This window comes from Lissotriton vulgaris, chromosome 8, assembly GCF_964263255.1.
Source record: "Lissotriton vulgaris chromosome 8, aLisVul1.2, whole genome shotgun sequence".
NCBI lineage: Eukaryota > Metazoa > Chordata > Amphibia > Caudata > Salamandridae > Lissotriton > Lissotriton vulgaris.
The window spans coordinates 1128412969-1128432643 of NC_141696.1; the positions used below are offsets into that span (position 1 = coordinate 1128412969).

Sequence of the window (19675 nt, forward strand, 5' to 3'; positions counted from 1 at the left end):
GGACTCATATACATTAAAAACAACATACATAAATGTTAATTCACAGATAGCACCACAGTTAACACAAGCGAGCGTTTCCCGCAGAGCGGGAAACGAGAGTAGTGGTGGGGGGTGCGTGGATTCACCTCTGTGTCGTGGCCCCCGTTTCTGCTGCTGCAAAGCCTCCCGCTGCTAAAGGATTTTCAATAATACAGAAACAAGGTTATCCGGAAAAATTCCAGTTGGTATATGTTATATGGAAGGTAGATAAGTGATTGATGGTTAATCCGCGAAATACAACTCTGATCAGAAAAATATATATATTTTCTCATACAGATTAATAATTTCTTCACACTAGTACCTACTGTTAGTGTAATACATTTTCATTAAATGTAAATAATGTCAGATTATGACGAAAATATAACACAACACACAATGAAAAAGAATGATACAGATTTTATTTCCATAGATTTTCAAGATAATTTGCTACATAGCATGTAAATGTATACTTCTATGAGATTATACACTTTTTAAATCTTTATAAGTTCAACATTGTACAATAGGTGATACGCTTGGTAGTGTATCCATAACATTTTAAAAATTGTAGATTTTTTTGGAATGTACAGTATGAGGTAAAATTAACATTACATTAAAAATTCTTCCTCACTGCAGTAACCTGCACTCGAATAGCAAATACACTATTAAATGACATTTACTATCAAAAATAGGAGTTTATTTGAATTTTACTATGAAAAAATACTGCATGTTAATTGCAGCAACAACTCTTACCATTTTAGACATTCAACCATGTGTAAATCTATGGGCTATTACACTCAACCTCATTTGTACTGCCAAACATGGCACTTTTTCAAAGGCTCTAGAAAATATATTTCAATATCAACGTATTCTGTGGGAAGTCTTTAGCATTACATAAAAGTGACAAAATTAAAATGCAGGCAGACATACGGCACATTTTTAAGACAGACCATTCTTATTACCTTGAATGCCAGGTGTTTTCATTTATTATTTCAACATAAATTAAACGTTATTCTACAACAGTAACTGACGCTGAAACAAATACAATACATGCCAATTTCCACTATAAGAACATTTTTTCAGAGACCTTTAAAGCATGAAAAAGATGCTCTTTGTCATATAGAAGTGCTTAGGAATAGGAAATGCCACACCCTACACAAAATATTAGTGATCTGTTAACGTTTGGACTGAAATAAATTAATGTGAAGTTGCAAATAAAAAAAATAACAGACAACTGAGATAAAGCATGAACATTCCCTCTCACAGATTCACTAAAAACTATCTTTTAATATACTGGCAGTTATTTGCATCCAGTGAGATGGGCATGTGTTACTTGACAAAACTCAGTATCTTCATTCATGAACTCACAAGTGATGTGTACAAAAACCGTGAATTAACGCAATTTGCAAAGTGCTCTAATGCAACATTAACAACATGCAATCAACAATCTGGTACAGAATCCAAAAAGACGTTACATTAACATACAATTATTTTTTCAGGAACAAAGCAGCTCAATTTTCTGGTGCAAATTACTACATCGTATCTTTTGGTGCCTTCCAAGACCGTGCTCAATGCTACATTTTAAAGAGAGATGACAGTGGTTGTGGTATGGAAATAAATATAAAAATAAAAATGATTATGGCTCTACTGAGCCTAGACAAAACACATCATGCTTGTAAATGATTAAAAATAAAATCAAGATAAGTAAATGTTTTAAGGCGCTTTCTACTAAATTCGATTTTACTGTCAAGCCCATGTGCAAGTACCTACATTTAAAAGCCCTTTTGTGTTTCTAATCCATGCCGAAAGTACAGGGTGGCTATAGAAGTTGACTCTTTTTGTTGAGGCAAGTTCAAATCATATTCATGCTACAAATAGATAACTGCAGTGTCGAAACAGACATTTGTTATTTAAAAACCTCTTTCATGCCTAGTCAATCCAGTTTTTTAGATGCGTATTAACATTTTTATCCTTATTTTCCAAATAATTAAGACAAAAGAAGAGGTAGAGGTACAGCGCTATATTATTTCACAGCATCAGAGATTAACAATTTAAATAGTGGGTGTTGGATAGCAGGATTTTCAACACAGCGAATAACTATTTTTTCAACTTTTAATTTCGGCTTTCTATTCCTTTAATTATAAGGTCTACCTTACCACAGCTGATTGAATTTTTCTAATCACCCATTGAAATTTTCCAATCACCCAGTTGTTTGCTACTTTAGAAAGACTATTTTAAAAACCGACATACTGGCCAGAAAGGATTGCAATTCCAGTATACTGCCAAGATCCTAGCAATATAGGCATTTCCAATGGCAGGAATCGTAGAAAAATGACGTCCTGCGGTTTCAAGGCGTTCTAAATGCCATTTATTTGGGAAAAGTAAGATAACAAAAATGGATAAGAAATGACAATATGTAATGGATCCGCATATTAAATTCACTAAAGGTACTTTTCTGTCAATTGATTACAAAGTACTGAATGATGAAGGCAATAAGAATGGAGAAGATAGCAAACAGCACAAGAAGGACAGCAGCACACTGTTCATCACTCAGTGCTCGACGTGTCCTTGTAATGTCCACAGTGTCTTTGTTGGTGCTGGAATGAGGCTCGGCTCTCTGAGAGATGAACAGTACTGTGGCGCTGTAAGGGCCAATCAGCTCCTGAGGTGCACCTGGATTTTGGCACTGTCGAATGGCACATACACGAAAACGATATTCACAGTTCAGTTGAAGGCCTGAATACCGAAATGTCCATTTGGGACCCTTGTAAAGCTATTAAAAAAAGAGATGTGCTCAATGACAAAATATGATTCACACTACAGACACTATCTTAATTACAACAAACATTCACAGTAAACATATCACACAAATAGCATCTCTACGTTATTGTGCGGACATCAGCTTGACAAGACGTCATCACCATTTAAATATACCACCAAACACTTCCTATTAGAAGTAAAAAATGATGCTTCAATAACAGATTTATTAGCAAATGCCGGTAACGTCAATTGGTCTGGACCATAGGCCAAACGGCCAACACGTCTGGCTATTTAAAGTTTGAAAATGCTTCTATGTTGCTCAGTGAGTATGCATGTGTGATTCTCTGGCTGGTTGAGTATATGAATGTGAAGATGAGTCAAAGGTCCAATGTATAGATGAGTGAGTTCAACATTGGATAAATGCATGAATGAGTGCATGGCTTAATAACAAGTGACAATATGGTTGGGTGTGGATGGTTGAATAAGTGAATGCATGAGTGGCTGAATGAGTGAGTTCATGAGTAAAAAGATGGTTTAAGGAATACATGGATGCATGCAGACAGGTTACACGAATCGTACAATCTGAGGCATATTTTATTTGTAAAAAATCCAAGAATTACCAGTATTACGAAAGTAAAAATTCCCAAAGCTTATAAAGAAATACCAAAATTCCAGTGCAAGAATGACAATAGGCTAGGACATACTGTACAGAAGACAGGCACCAATGTATGCTCCAGTGAAACCCTTGAAGAAGCTCCCAAACCAGTGCAGGGCTATTTTACCTCCCGTGAATTACAGCACAGGGACCCAGCAACTATCGATACATAGGACATTTATTTCACAATGGTACACGAGTTCCAAATCCTTGTAGACAAATGGGACATTTCGAGGTCAATTCTTACAATGTAACAGATTGGTGAATGCTCTTAAACATCAGTGGAACATAGGCACCATCTAACCCCCTACACATTAAATAGAACGGGGAAGAAGGGCAGTATCCTGGCTTAACAAATCTATCTTAGAATACACAGGTGTCCCCCTAATGGTGTTCCAGGACAAATGAAAAAATGGAGAGGCAAGGAGCCTTTGAATGCTTGCATAAAGTATCCTGTAACACCCACTTTTGATATATACAGTTTGCTATATTACACAGAGTATACCTCACTATAAGCTCAATTGGATATACCCAGGGGCTTCCTTCCTCTGCTTGCCCATGGTGTGGAAGTGACACAGCAAAACTTCCTACATATTAGGTGGAGCCGCCCTACAATACAAAATTACTGGTGGGCGGAACTAAAAAACAAGTTACTTACCTTCGGTAATACCTTATCTGGTAGATACTTTATCTATCCGCAGATTTCTTACCTTAGAATTATCCCCAGGCGTCAGACTGGATCCGGATTTTTTTTGTGTGCAGTAAGTACCCCTGCACGCCGGTAGGAGGTGTCATTCAGCTCTGCTGGGCATCGTCCACGCCAGAAGTGACATGCGCTGTGCCTATATAGGCACCGCCCAAGTGCGCTTTTTGCGACTTTCCACCCCAGGAGCGGGGAGCCACGAGGAACACTGACCACTAGTGTGGAAAACTAGGGCTTTGAAAGGGGAGAAAGCCTAGTCCCTAGAAATCCAGTTGCAGGGCAGGGAGGATGGGTGGGTGGGTCTGTAAGGAATCTGCAGCTTGATAGAGTCTCTACCAGATAAGGTGTTACCGAAGGTAACTAACTGGTTCATCTGATAGAGACTTCTAGCCAGACTTCTTACCTTACCCCCAAGCAATACCTCCCTGGATGTGGATTTGCAAAACAATTTCACACCAAAATGTCCTGCAGAACAAAAAGGGCAAAGTGCCCGTCTCAATGGACCGGACTGTCCAGGCAGTAGTGTTTTGTGAAAGTGTGCAGAGGCCTATGTTGCTCCCTGTCCATTTTCGGGTCTCTGCGTGCTAACCCAGTGGTCACAGCCTTGGCTCTGGTGGAATGAGTACCCAAGCCCTCAGGAGGTTGCTTCTTGACCAATATGTAGCAGATCTTAATGTAGAGCACAATCCATCAGGAGATGGTCAGCTTCTGCACGTTCTATTCCTTTTTCAATGTGACATGCCCAACAAAGAGTTGGTCATCCATCCAGAACTCTCGTGCGATCAAGGTAGAATGATAACGCACTTTTCGGATCCAGTTGGTGATTTCGCTCCTCTTATTTAGAGGAATGTGGTGGAGCGTAAAATGTAGGCAGGGTGATGGAGAGGCCTACATTAAATGGAGAGACCACTTTTGACAGAAAGAAAGCTCTTGTTCGCAGAACCAGCTTGTCTCGATAGGTGTTCAATTATGGAGGCTTGGATGACAAAGCCTGAAGCTCACTGACCCTCTGGGCAGATGTTATCGCCACCAGGAAAGTCTTCTTGATGGTAAGGGTCCAGAGAGGACAGTCATACAAGAGTTCAAAGGGAGCGTACGCCAGGAACGTTAGGACTAGAATAAGGTCCAACTGAGGTATGATGAAGGGTGAAGAAGGAAACATGTAAACCTTTTAAGAACCTATGTAAAATAGGGGATTTGAAAAGGGATGGCTGGCCAGGCAACTGCAGAAAGGCTGATATTGCAGAAAGGTAGCCCGTTAAGGTGCCCAGAGCAGAGAGGCCTTCTTGGCAAAGGAAAGAAGAAATAGAAGGACCTGAGAATGGGGTGGCAGAATGGGCCCAATCTGTTTTTCTGCACACCATGCCACAAACTTGCCCCAATGGCAGGCGTATACCGTTGGTAGGATGCCTGGCTGCCAAGATAACATTACAGACTTCGGGCAGAAGGTCAAAAGCTGGCAACTGTTGTAGCTCAATCTCCACACAAGAAGGCAGAGCGCTGACAGGTTCAAGTGGAAAACCCTTCCCTGCTACTGAGACAGAAGATCCGCCCGAAGGGGCAGCCTGATTGGAGGACCGATGGCCATGCTTAACAGCTCAGGATACTAAACTCTGAGTCCAGTCCAGAGCCAAAAAGATGCCTTGGGCCTGGTCATTCCTGATCTTCTTGAGAACTCTGGGCAGGAGTGCTATGGGCAGAGAAGAGCACAGGAGGCATGAGCTCCACTCAAGACGAAAAACATCTCAAAGCGAGATCCGCCTTGAAAACTCCAGCATGCAGAACTGCTGACAATGCGCGTTCTCGGAGCTGGTGAACAGATCTAACTAAGGCTCTCCCCACTGTTGAAACAGACCTTGCATCACCTCCGAATGGAGCCACCACTCATGTGCCACTAAGCATCCTTGGCTGAGTTTGTCCACCCTGGTTTTCAGAGAGCCCACCAGGTGTTGAACCACTGGGGATATTTCCTGACATTCCAGGCATGTTTAGAGACGAAAGGCCTCTTGACAATGGGTACACAACCCCACTCTGCCCTGTTTGTTGCAGTACCACATGGCGGTGGTGTTGTCTGATAACACCTGCACTAGCCTTCCCTTGATGGAGGGTAGAAAGGCTTTAAGTGCCAGCCGGATTGACAGGAGCTCCAGAAGATTTATGTGGAATCCGGATTCTGCCGGAGACCAGAGGTCTTTGATCTCTACTACCAGATGGATGCTCCATCCCGGGAGTGATGCATCTGTCACCACTGTAATATCTGGTTGGGGAAGGGGGTCTGCCACTGACCCATGTGCAGTTTGTTAACCACCACTGCAGATCTTTTGCAGGTCTCTTCAGATCTGAACCATGTTGAAGAGATTCCTCTAATGCTGCGTCAATTGGAACTTTAGGTCCCACTGCAGAGCCAGCGTTTGCCAGCGGGCATGTGTCACACAGTGGATGCAGGAGGGCATGAGGCCAAGCAGCCTTTGAGTCAGTCTCACCGAAATCCAGGATAGATGCAGAAACATATCTTCTCATAGCCAGAATATCCTGGAATTGCCATTTGGGAGGACAGTACCCAAACTGCACTGTGTCCAGAACAGCACCAATATAAGGGATCATTTGAGAGGGAGTCAGGTTTGACTTCGGCTTGTTGACAGTGAACCCCAATAAATGCAGGAGGTCTTCCGTAGTCTGGAGTGAGAGACAACAGCCTGGGGCGAGCCACCTAAACAGCCAGTCATCAAGATAGGGGAAGACTGGCCCCTCCGATGTCCGCAGATAAGCTGCAACCACCACCATTACCTTAGTGAATACCCGAGGGACGCTACTGAGGCCAAAAGTGAGGAGGTGAACTGAAAGTGCTTGTCGCCCACCGCGAACCACAGGTATGCCTGTGGGCAGGAAGAACGGTAATGTAGAAATATGCATCGTGCAAGTCCAACGCTACCATCCAGTCTCCCGGGTCCAGGGCAGGCAGGACTTGAGTAAGCGTGAGTCTTTGGAACTTCTCCTTCTTGAGGAAGATATTGAGAGGGCACAGGTCTAGGATAGGACGAAGGCCTCTGTCCTTTTTAGGCACCAGGATGTAGTGTGAATAGAAACCATGACCTATTCCTAGTGTTGGCACCCTATCGAAGGTTGCCTTGGCCAAGAGGGCCATAACTTCCTGGCGGAGCCTGTCGCAAGCAGGTGGCATGGGTGGAAGTGTAGTCACGAAGGGGAGGAAGTATCCCTAACGGGCAATTTGGAGAAGCCATTAGTCTGTGTGATCGTGGGTGGACAGCGGACTGGAAAATCAGGCGAGGAGGTCGGATGTAGTGAGCGATAGTGTTTTATTAATTCTATACACAGTGGGCTGCGGTGACAAAGGAAGGGGTCGGGTCCAATGCCGGGGCCGGCTGCGTGTCTTCTCCTCTGTTCTTCCAAGTCGTCCGAGGGGTAGAGGGGCGTCCTGGTCTTGCGTGTAGCCGTCTCTGGGTGGTCGGAGAACACCTCGGAGGGCAATAAGAGAAGAAATGGGAGCCGTTAGTACTTTGGACTCGTGGTCCGATCCCGTCACCGATACCCGGGTCGTGAGAGGAAACGAAAGGGGAGTGAGGGAGGTACGGATGGAGGGAGGAACGGGCAAGAGTCGAGGATGGGAAAGTAAAAGAAGTGCACAGGATGGTGGGGAGAGGGGTGCTCTTTATACAGTGCTAGGTGGATATCTATATACAAACTGCCTCGTGCCTAATGGTGACGTGCCTAGGATAGTGGGGAACAATTTACAACGAGAGGGGATTCCTACTATATACACAGTGCACCTAATGTGCTCTTAAGTGGAGCTGGTACTCACGCGCTCCGCCATAACTCTCGTCCGAGTTACGGCCGCTCTTCAGCCACCTCCGTGGGACTCCACCACTCTTCGGTCCACTCCTCGCTGTCGCCGTCCCCGTCTTCTCCGTCCGTCACCGCTCTAGCCGAAAGCTCCTGCCACGATCCTTCGACGGCGTCAGTCTCTCTCCTTCCGTCTTTTCTGTCTCCGGTCGGCTGTAAGGAGGCGGGACTTCCGGGGTCGTAGGATAGTCCTTCCGGTTCCTCGTTCCACTGGATTGGATCCTGCATGGGAGAGAGGGGCGGGATTTCGGTCGTCATGGACGCTGTTGTTGGGGACCCTTTTCGTCTACTCGGGCATGATGCGGGGCGAGGTGGAAACAGAGGTGAGGGGTCGACTCGGGGTCGGGTGTCCCACGGAGCGGGATCACATTCCCTTCCCCTAGCTGTCTTTCTTGTACCCGGTGAGGAAACAGGGTATCGAGACAGATAATCAGCGTTACCTTGTTCTAAGCCCTTTCTATGTACGGTTGTGAAGTGGTAGGGTTGGAGGGACAAGAACCAGCGAAGGACTCGATCATTGTGCCCTTTATTCTGAGCCATCCACTCGAGGGGAGCATGATCGGTATAGATGGTGAATTGTCTCCCTTCTAAATAATACCGGAGGCTTTCCACTGCCCATTTGATGGCAAGTGCTTCCTTCTCTACCACGGCATAGTTTTTTTCACGTGGGAACAGTTTCCTACTTAGGAAGAGAATAGGTTTCTCGTCACCCTGAAGGTTTTTTTGTGATAGGACCGCCCCGAGTCCTTGTTCGGAGGCGTCTGTCTGTAGTATAAAGGGTAGGGTGTAGTCAGGGCTTACCAACACAGGATGGGAGGTTAGAGCGTTTTTCAGATCGGAAAACGCCTGTAGCAAGACGGTTGTGGGCATCCTAAGAAGGGCGTCCGTTTTCACAGATTTCTTTAGAAGGTCTGTGAGGGGTGCTGCTCTTTGGGAGAAGTTGGGGACGAAGCGTCTGTAGTACCCCAATAGCCCCAGGAAAGCACGGAGGTCTCTTTTAGTCTGAGGAAAAGGGAGGAATTGGATGGCTTCAATTTTACTCTCTTGTGGTCTTATTAACCCTTCACCCAGGAGGTAACCTAGATATTTAACAGTCTGTGCGGCTAGAGTGGTTTTCGCAGGATTTATGGTGAAACCATACTTCCCCAGGGAGGTGATGACCTGTTGAAGGTGTTCTAGATGTTGGGTCCAGTGGTCACTATAAATGACAATATCATCAAGATACGCGCCTGCATATAGTGAATGAGGCCGTAAGATTGTATTCATGGCCCGTTGGAACGTGGCTGGGGCGCCATGAAGACCGAAAGGGAGGACCAGAAATTGATACAAGCCATCAGGGGTAGAGAAGGCTGTCTTTTTTTTGTCCTCTTCTCTGAGGGGGATCTGCCAATACCCCTTACAGAGGTCTAGCGTGGAAATATATTGTGCCTTCCCTATACGTTCGACCATTTCGTCGACGCGGGGCAATGGATAGGTATCGAAAGTGGATATTTTGTTGACCTCCCTGAAATCTATACAGAAACGGACAGATCCGTCCGGTTTGGGTACCAGTACTATCGGGGAGTTCCACTCGCTTGTGGATGGTTCGATGATTCTCATCTTTAACATCTGTTCGGTCTCCTTTCGTATCACCTCTCTGCGAGCCTCAGGGATTCTATATGGCCTTTGTCTGATTACCTTCCCGGGTACTGTTTGTATAGAGTGTTCGGTGATGGTTGTGTGTCCCGGGGAAGAGGAAAACACATGTCGTAACGGAAAAAGGACTGTCTCTAGTTCCTGCCTCTGTTGTGACGTGATATCGTGGTCAATACAGGGGTTGAAGGAAAGGGGACTTGGGTGGTGTGCTCCCGATAAAACTGGACGAGGGCCGTCCCATTTTTTTAGAAGATTGACATGATATATTTGTGTCACCCCACGGTTATGATCAATCTCTATCTCGTAGGTGACCGAGGTCACCTGACGCAGGATGGGATAAGGGCACTGCCACTGTCCCAGGAGTTTTTGATCAGAGGAGGGTAGCATCAATAGCACAAGATCGCCTGCTACGAAGGTCCTGGGTTTGGTGCCTTTATCGTACTGACCCTTTTGCTTGTTCTGGGCATTCTCGAGGTTCTGGCGTACTATGTCTCTAATGACTGCTAAGTGGGTTTTTAGATTCTCCATGTACTCGGGAAGAGGTCGAGTACGATCTGGTTCGGCTTCCCATGCTTCTTGGGCCATATCCAGGAGGGTACGAGGGGGTCGCCCATACAACAACTCGTAGGGCGAGTATCCGGTGCTACTCTGAGTAGCGCAACGGATGGCAAACAGGGCCAGGGGTAGCATATCCTCCCACCGTGTGGCTTCCAACCCCAGCAGTTTCTTAAGGGTCTGTTTCAGGGTGGCATTGTACCTCTCAACGAGTCCGTCAGTCTGGGGGTGGTATGCGGAAGTACGGATTTGTTTGATACCTAGGTGGGAGCAGACCTGTTTCATCAGGGCAGAGACAAAAGGGGTACCCTGATCGGTTAAGATTTCTCTGGGAAACCCCACCCGGGTAAAGACTGAAATGAGGGCCTTTGCAATGTTCTGTGTGGTGGGCTGCCGCAAGTGGAGAGCTTCAGGGAATCGGGTTGCATAGTCCACAATGACCAGGGCGTAGCGACATCCGCTGCGGGAGGGTAATAGGGGTCCAATTATGTCCATCCCTACTCTACTAAAGGGGACATCAATCACGGGAAGGGGTTGTAGCGGTGCCCTAGGGGGTCTGTATCTGCTATGTCTCTGGCATACTGGACATTCTTTGCAAAATCTTTTGATGTGTTGGAAAATCCCAGGCCAGTAGAATTTATCCAAGATCGTTTGGCTGGTCTTTTCCTCTCCGAAGTGGCCTCCCAGAAGGTGACTATGGGCCAGGAAGAGTACCTTCTCCTGAAAGGGACCGGGGATCAGGAGTTGGGGATTCTGTTGGTTCCCACCCTTGCGATATAATAGCCTGTTTTTCCTGAAAAAGTAGGGACCTACGATAAGGGGATCCTCTTGGTCTACAGCCCTTCCCCAGGCTTCCTGTAACAGAGGGTCTTCCTGTTGTGCTGCCCTGAATTCTCGGTCCGTGTGCCAAGGATGGTCATCCGGGATCACTGGATAAGCGCCTGTATATTCTCTTCTTTCCTTTCTTTTCTGGGCTTTGGACTTGATTGGTTTGCGTGCCTGTACGGGGGAGGACATTCCATTCGGAAAGGGTGCTTCTTCCCACCAGTGGGTCAGGGACTCAGTGGTGTCTCGTAACAGCTCGGGTAATCCTGGATAATCGCTCCCCAAAATCGCCTGTTCCGGTAGGGTGGGGATCAACCCTACAGTGAGAGCGGTACCAGGATCCTTGTCATGTCGGACCTTTACTTGGGTGGTTGGATACGTCTTGGTATCCCCGTGAACACACTGAATGGCTACTGTGTTGGACGAAGGTTTGATAGGGTGTGATAAAGCCTGAGGTCTGATGACGCTCTGTCGACACCCGGTGTCTGTTAGGGCCATTAGGGTTTGTCCATCAAAACTCACTGGACATCGAAACGGAGGGGGGGTGGTCCCTGGTACGGAACACACGTAGTTACGTGCCAGACCAACTTCCATCGGCTCTTCCTTGTGCGGACATACTCTGGCGATGTGACCGAATCCGCCACAGCTGTAGCATTGTGGTCCAGGATTGACAGGACGTGGTATCATTGGAGCGGGGAACACAAGTGGTGGGTCAGGCCTTCTGGGAACAGAGGGACGAGGAGGTCGGGGACCGGTAGGAGGGTGTGATCTGTGGGAGTGATCCTCTCTTCCCCTCTGAACTTCCTGGGCCCGGCTATAGGCGCTTGCAATTTCGATTGCCGTGTCCAAGGTCAGGTGGGCATGCTGGCGCACCCATGTTTGGGTGCAGGGATGATAGAAATTGTTCCAGGTATATCTTTTCTAAAATGTTCTCTTTAGTGGAGGTATCTGGTTTTAGCCAGCGATTGGTTAAGTCTTTTATACGGAAGGAAAGGGCTCGAGGGGTCTCTTGGGGACCTTCCTTTACCTGTCGTAGTCGTACTCTGTACGTTTCCTCGTCAATACCCAGCCGTTCAAGGATGCACTTCTTAACGTCTGCGTATTGTGTGTTGCCCTGAATGTTCGCTTGTTGGTAGGCGGCCTGTAGATCCCCTGTTAGCAGAGGTCCGAGATAATGAGCCCATCGATCGGCAGGCCAGGTGGCCGCCTGTGCTAACCTTTCAAAGTTAGTAAAAAAGAAGTCAGGGTCCTCCCCCGGCACATACTTCTGAAGAACCACCGATGGGAGGGAGGACATTGGTCTCGGTTGACCTAAGACGTCGGTCAATTTCCCCATGGCTTCTACGTGGGTGGTACCCTGTCCCTTTAAGACATCATGGAGTTGTCCACGGTCATCCTCCGCTGTTTTTAGGAACTGCTCCATGAGTTTGCCCAGCTGTTCCTGGGACTCCGCCATCCTCTTCATCACGGCCTCCATACCTCCAGTTAATCCCACTTCTGACACCAGATGTGATCGTGGGTGGACAGCGGACTGGAAAATCAGGCGAGGAGGCCGGATGTAGTGAGCGATAGTGTTTTATTAAGTCTATACACAGTGGGCTGCGGTGACAAAGGAAGGGGTCGGGTCCAATGCCGGGGCCGGCTGCGTGTCTTCTCCTCTGTTCTTCCAAGTCGTCCGAGGGGTAGAGGGGCGTCCTGGTCTTGCGTGTAGCCGTCTCTGGGTGGTCGGAGAACACCTCGGAGGGCAATAAGAGAAGAAATGGGAGCCGTTAGTACTTTGGACTCGTGGTCCGATCCCGTCACCGATACCCGGGTCGTGAGAGGAAACGAAAGGGGAGTGAGGGAGGTACGGATGGAGGGAGGAACGGGCAAGAGTCGAGGATGGGAAAGTAAAAGAAGTGCACAGGATGGTGGGGAGAGGGGTGCTCTTTATACAGTGCTAGGTGGATATCTATATACAAACTGCCTCGTGCCTAATGGTGACGTGCCTAGGATAGTGGGGAACAATTTACAACGAGAGGGGATTCCTACTATATACACAGTGCACCTAATGTGCTCTTAAGTGGAGCTGGTACTCACGCGCTCCGCCGTAACTCTCGTCCGAGTTACGGCCGCTCTTCAGCCACCTCCGTGGGACTCCACCACTCTTCGGTCCACTCCTCGCTGTCGCCGTCCCCGTCTTCTCCGTCCGTCACCGCTCTAGCCGAAAGCTCCTGCCACGATCCTTCGACGGCGTCAGTCTCTCTCCTTCCGTCTTTTCTGTCTCCGGTCGGCTGTAAGGAGGCGGGACTTCCGGGGTCGTAGGATAGTCCTTCCGGTTCCTCGTTCCACTGGATTGGATCCTGCATGGGAGAGAGGGGCGGGATTTCGGTCGTCATGGACGCTGTTGTTGGGGACCCTTTTCGTCTACTCGGGCATGATGCGGGGCGAGGTGGAAACAGAGGTGAGGGGTCGACTCGGGGTCGGGTGTCCCGCGGAGCGGGATCACAGTCTGATGTTATAGGCCTCCAGAGGGTCAGGTGATGGTGTAACCTGCCTCCCACTGGGTGCCAAGGATGGTAAGAGGGCAGACTGTAAGGGTTTCAAGACTGCTGCTGCTGTGGGGTGGTGGACGGGCCTGACCTCTGGCTGCCTGTCCCTCGTGTTTGTGAGTACAGCGTCTTAGGCCACGCAGAGGCTGGGAAGCTTGCACGCCACCATAGTTGGAAGGGTATAGGCGCATCTGGAAGCCCCTTCCGTGGCCACAAAAGGAACAAAAGGCAGACTGGGGGTGGCAAGGGGCTATGGAAAGGCCCAAGGACATGTCCGTAGCCCTGCTACTCCAGCGCTGAATACGCCTCGTCTCCGAAGAGATGGGCGCCATCAAAGGACATATCTATAAGTGATGCTTAGACATCCCCTGAAAAGCCAGTTCTTCTCCGCCAGATGCTGTGCCATAAGGCCACCACCGATAAACCCTCTAAGCCCAGCAAGTTGTGGTATCCAGTCCACATCTGATTGTGACGAACAAGTTACTAACCTTCAGTAACGCATTATCTGGTAGAGACTCTTATCTAGCTGCAGATTCCTTACCTTTGAATTTCCCAGGCGTCAGGCTTGATCCAGAAACTTTGCTGAGCAATACCCCTTTCGCGCGCTGTCCCTGCACAAGGTGTATTGCTGGCTAAACCGTGGAGCCAGGCCTCGAATGGCAGCGCTCACATGTCTCGTCATCCGGCGGATGAGGTGGAGTCGGAGACCTCTTCAACTTCTTACTTTTCTTCCCGTGGTGGGAGTGACCGGACAACTTTGAGTGCAATAAAGATTTCAGGCTTCTTGACTGATCCTGGAACCTTCTTCTTGAACATGATCTAGACCATTGTGGCATCTCACGTCGAGCCACCAGGACCTTGAGTGACCACTCCCTCAAGGCCTTCTGATTCATCACACAAAACTTTGTGATCGCACTCCAAGCACCAGAGGAAAAAACAAAGTGGGGTACGTCACCGATCAGTGCCACACCCGGAGAAAAACGTCTCAAAAAGACTTCTAAAAAAGTCCAAAAAGGCTAGTCAAAAAGTGACTAGGTGTAGCTCTCTCCATACCTGCGCTGACTGGTGCGCAAAGAAAAGAACTGATGTCAGCGAGTTGTGGTGGCACCTATATAGGCAACTAAATAAAACATGAGATAGCAACGGGTCAAAAAAGAAATAGAACTATCTAAAGAAACTGTGTAGTCTCAACAGGGTACAATCACGAAATCCACAGAGAGTAATTTGTGGTGAAAAGATTGTGTTCCCATCAGACTTGACTCTCCACTAATATTTTGTCTGCCGTCTTCTTGGCTGTTTTAATGATGAGCACCAGCCAATCGCGTGTGCACTTCCACGCTATAAGTGACCAATCATGGAGGAAGTCCTTATCGTCTAAGAAAAGATGAGGGACATTACCCACAATGAGGCCACTTGGGGCACAGTTGCTTCTTAAGTAATCTGCCATCACAATTCCATGCACGCTAACCCTTGCTTGGTTTTTTTTAAGAACCAATATTTTGGCCCAACCTTCCTCAGAATTGGTTGAAGTGGTAGGTAACATTTCGAGCATACTAGGATTCTCCGAGAGTAGCGTCTGGATCGCGTTCTCATCAAATGCTAGGCCTAGATTTGTGGCCATAATGATTCGTATTGTGTCTAGTAATTTACAGCGACAGTCCCTCAACTCAATCAGCCCTCCTATTCCTCAACACACACTCAGTATCGGTGAGAAAAGTATATGTAACCCGCAGTTATAAAAACTGCACTAGAACATATTTAAACAAAGAGGGTTAAGTGGGAATATTTATTGACCATGCATTGCTACCATCCCTGACATGCAACTAAATAAAACATGAGATAGCAACGGGTCAAAAAAGAAATAGAACTATCTAAAGAAACTGTGTAGTCTCAACAGGGTACAATCACGAAATCCACAAAGAGTAATTCGTGGTGAAAAAATTGTGTTCCCATCAGATACCCATCCTGTACCGCCCTACATCATTTGGGATCCTTCACCCGAAGGAAGTGGTACACATCCACTGTGGATTAGGTAGATTGTAGCCTAACCAGGTCAAGGACTGCGCAAATGTGATGGTAAAAATGATGGTATCAGGGGGTAATCTGACTAGCAGTGCAAGAAATAAAGTGATAGTGCTGTGTGCAAAAGTGAAATGTTAAGATTGGGTTGTGGAAATGGAAAAACAATACAGGCACCTCACATGTCACAACCAGCATGGAAGACGCCGATGCCACCTACCGGCGCGCAGTGATACTGCTCATGAAAAACGTCTGGATCCAGTCTGACTACTGGGGATAATTCTAGGGTAAGGAATCTGTGGCTAGAAGTCTCTATCAGATTTAGGAGTTGTACTTTAGGGAGTGCTGCCCTGGGAAGTATTGAGAGCCTGCCTGTTGGGAATACCCCAAGACCCAAAAAGAATAAAGTAGCTACTAAGTTTGTAGACATCGCCCTACTATTAGTGGAACAAGACGTAACCATCCGATAGAAAGCGAATATGCCCCCAACATTAGAGAGTTGAGGATAGAAAGTGGCAAGCTGGACAGAAGCAGAAGGCAGCGCCCTCCAAGGGTAGAATGACCAGTGTTATGTGAAAGACCCATTATAGAAGTATGGGATCAATTGGTGATTGCACAGAAAGGAAATGTAAATGATGGTGACAAACCGCCGTAGACTACATCAGTACACAAAAACCAAACCCAATACAATGACTTAAGAGGAAATAAGCTGGTTGCAAAATGCCCCTCCTGGAACAACTAAAACTGTTGGCTAAATAAGTAGTTTAAGGGCCTAAGCAAACATGGAGAAGTAGTGACTTTGTGGGAAAGAGACCCACTGTAATCAGTCCCCACTTACGAAAACATCTGTCAATAGCAGGATTCCACATTTGAAGTGGAGACATCACAGGCAACAGGTCTTATACCATGTATCTGCTAAATTTAAAGAGTAAAGAAATAGTAAAGTCGCTCTCCAGGGGAGAGTGTGTGGGAGTGTGTGTTTGTTAAGATGTTTATTCATCATCATCATCATAACTTTATTTCGGCGAATATAGCCATAAAACTACATACAAGGAAGTACAATTTTAACAACCCAATATAAAATCAGCAAATCAATCCTATAAGAAATGCAGAGATATACAATACACTTGGGATATGCGGTTATGTCTTATGATGACATTAGACCAATAATATACAACAGTATGGGTAATCTAAAAAAATCTTAAAAATATAATTTAACATGTGAATGTTAAAACCCAATAAAAAAAAGTATAATAATATGACTGAGTCCAACAGCCTCTTGCAGCCATGTAAAATATTGCACCTTATAGTCATCAAATGCCAGGCCGGTTGTCCTTCTGTTTAACATGGCCCTAAACAGAAGTGGATGGACCACAAATGTTACAGACTCCCACAACCACTATCAAGAAGATACCTTCTCTTAGACCACATTGCAAAGAGGAATTTGGATATCATAACCGCAGTAACCGGATCAGTATCTGTTTTCAAAATCCTAAAAACATCTCTATAATTTCTGATACCCAGGTTTCTGCAATATTGAATCACCCACTTAGATCGGGGCTCTTGTATGCAGGGCAGAAGAAAACTACGTGAATAACGGTTTCTTCCTCCACTAAACACCCAGGACAGGGGCGGCCTATTCCGCCTTTCCACCCGTTTGTACGAGCGTTGAGTGGGAGGGTCCCATACCTAAATTGCAGGTACAATTTTTTAGCTAATACTGGTTGTATACTGTCTATCACTTGCTCAAATTTATAATGGCACTTGGAGTCTAAGAATCCATAGGCTAGACTTGAGGTGTCAGTCAACTGTCTGCGTGATACGCGCCAGTTTGTAGTCCTTCAGAGCACATGCTAGGGATTTTTTTTAGAAGTTTCAATACACGAAGCTTCAGGTGTAGACCAAAGATCTCCCATGCCCAATGCTCTAAATGTGTCCCTGATGTAGGCCAACCAGGGGATTTTACCCGCCCCATGATGGACAATACAGCATTTAGGTCGTCCCTATAGTGGGCCAGTTCTGAGGTACTCCACAAACGTCGCCAGTAGAACAGTGGACGCGACAATATCATGTCTGCTATGGGGCTAATGCCCAGGTCCATTTTGAGCAAGACCATGGGCGTATTTTTGGGCAGACCTAGAATCTGTCTTATAAAATTGTTTTCAGTAACTGTGAGGGCGTTTGCTGGGCAATGCCCCCACAGTTCTGCCCCATATATGGCTGCTCCCCTGGCTTGTATTTTACAAATTTCTACTGGGGGACTTACTAACTTTATAGCCAAAGTTTTGTGAAGTTTTAAAATCTCTCTCATAGCCTGGGTCAATTTTAGGTTGGCCTTGATAATTTGTGAGCCCCACCCCATTTTATCATTTAGGGAGAGACCTAGGTAATCAAAGATAGAAACTCTATCTAAAGGTCTGACGTCCAATGTAGGGTGAGGACAGTTAGTGGGATTCGCATTAAAGACCATATATTTCGTCTTTGAGATATTAACCACCAAATTCCTCCTTTTACAGAACAGGCCGAATTCCTCTAAGACACTCTGCATCCCCATAGATGACTTCGAAAGGAGCAGGGTGTCGTCCGCAAACATTAGTGCTGGAAATTTGCGGCTCGCCAGTTGGGGGGGGGGGGGTCAATGTCTTTAACTGCAAGAAGGTCTTCAATTAACCCATTTAGGAAGAGGGAGAAAGGGGTCGGTGCAAGCACACACCCCTGTTTCACACCCTTCTCAACGGGAAAAGGGGAGGTCAGTTTACCATTCTTGCCGAACCTCACCCTAGCAAACGTACCCTCGTGGAGGCACATGAACTGGTGGCACAAATACGGTGGGGCTCCCATGTCTAACAGGATGCCCCACAATTGTTCGCGGTCAACCATATCGAAGGCTGATTTTAAATCCACGAACGTGAGATAGAGACTTCCACCCTCCAGGACTATGTGCTTCCAGTGGATCAGTTGTAACCTGAACAACTGGTCTATAGTCGATGTTTTACTTCTTAAACCAGCTTGGAGGGGGGTTAAAATGTCTTGGTCCACCATCCACTCATGCAACCTAGCCAATAACATTCTGGCATATATTTTTGGGACACATCTATGAGACTTATTGGTCTATAATTTACAGGGTCAATCGGTGACTCCTTTTTATATATCGGGATGATCTCTGCCCCGGCCCACGTGGGGGGGGATGACATCCCATTAAGGATCGCATTGAAGAGCAATTGGAGATATGGGGCCCACACTACCTGTTCGCTTCTGTACAGCTCCCCAGGGATTCGGTCTACCCAGGGGCCTTGTTTGGTAGTATCTTCATGATTGCGTTGGACACCTCAGCCAAGGTACAAGTGGGAGCGTCCCTAAGAGAGGCAAATTTGCAAAATGTTACATATGTTACCGTTCGTAGGTTGCTTCTTCCGTTGAGCTAGAATAAAGATGTTTAAAATGAAGGCGCCAGGCATCTTCACAGATATTGGGCTCAATGGCAGACTTGCACTCAGCTTGTCCCGAATGGACTAAGTTCCAAAAGCCTCTTGTATCTTTTTGGTCTAAAGCATTTTTTATTGCCAGCCATCTTTCTATTTCCCATTCTGTCTTAGCATTTAAGGTCACCTGTTTGAAAAGAAACCTGCTTTCCCTAATTCTTGCACTATCACCCTTTTTAAGGGATATCAAAAGCGCACTTTTCGCATCGCTGCACGCCATGTTGTACCAGGGACTTATTCACCTGGAATGGTTGCTCTTGACTGATTTGTTACTATAAAAAAAAGTACCAGTGTTGCAACCAAATCCTAGTGGACAGTAGCTAACTCTGTGATGAAAATCTCACAAGATCCAGTAACAGTGAGGAGATTGCCTTTTCCAACACAGGAATAACACATGAGTACATATGTCTTATTGTATCCTGGGATTGGGATATAGCACCCCACCTGATACGTCGACCACCACCGGCCACTGTTAGATTATCTTGTCGAATGTGTTCCACAACTTGCCCTGTCTCTGGCACTTGTACTTCCAGTGTCAGAGCCAGAGGGCTGTGCTCACTTTCTGGCCGGGAACAAACACAAAAAGTTGTTGCTTTGTGCCAAAGTTCGGTGTTTATTAGAATATAGTCTAATA

At 46.5% G+C, this 19675-nt stretch overlaps 1 protein-coding gene across 7 annotated transcripts in view; it reads right to left on the reverse strand.

The window, feature by feature from the left end:
• Positions 1-419: 419 nt before the first annotated feature.
• Positions 420-19675, reverse strand: part of FNDC3A (fibronectin type III domain containing 3A) — a 1489010-nt gene continuing 1469754 nt past the window's right edge. For all 7 annotated transcript variants that reach the window (XM_086934979.1, XM_086934981.1, XM_086934980.1 and 4 more), the window contains one exon: positions 420-2788. In XM_086934979.1, coding sequence (XP_086791105.1) covers positions 2474-2788 — 315 coding nt within the window. In that variant the 3' untranslated portion in view covers positions 420-2473. The remainder of the gene's footprint in view (positions 2789-19675) is intronic.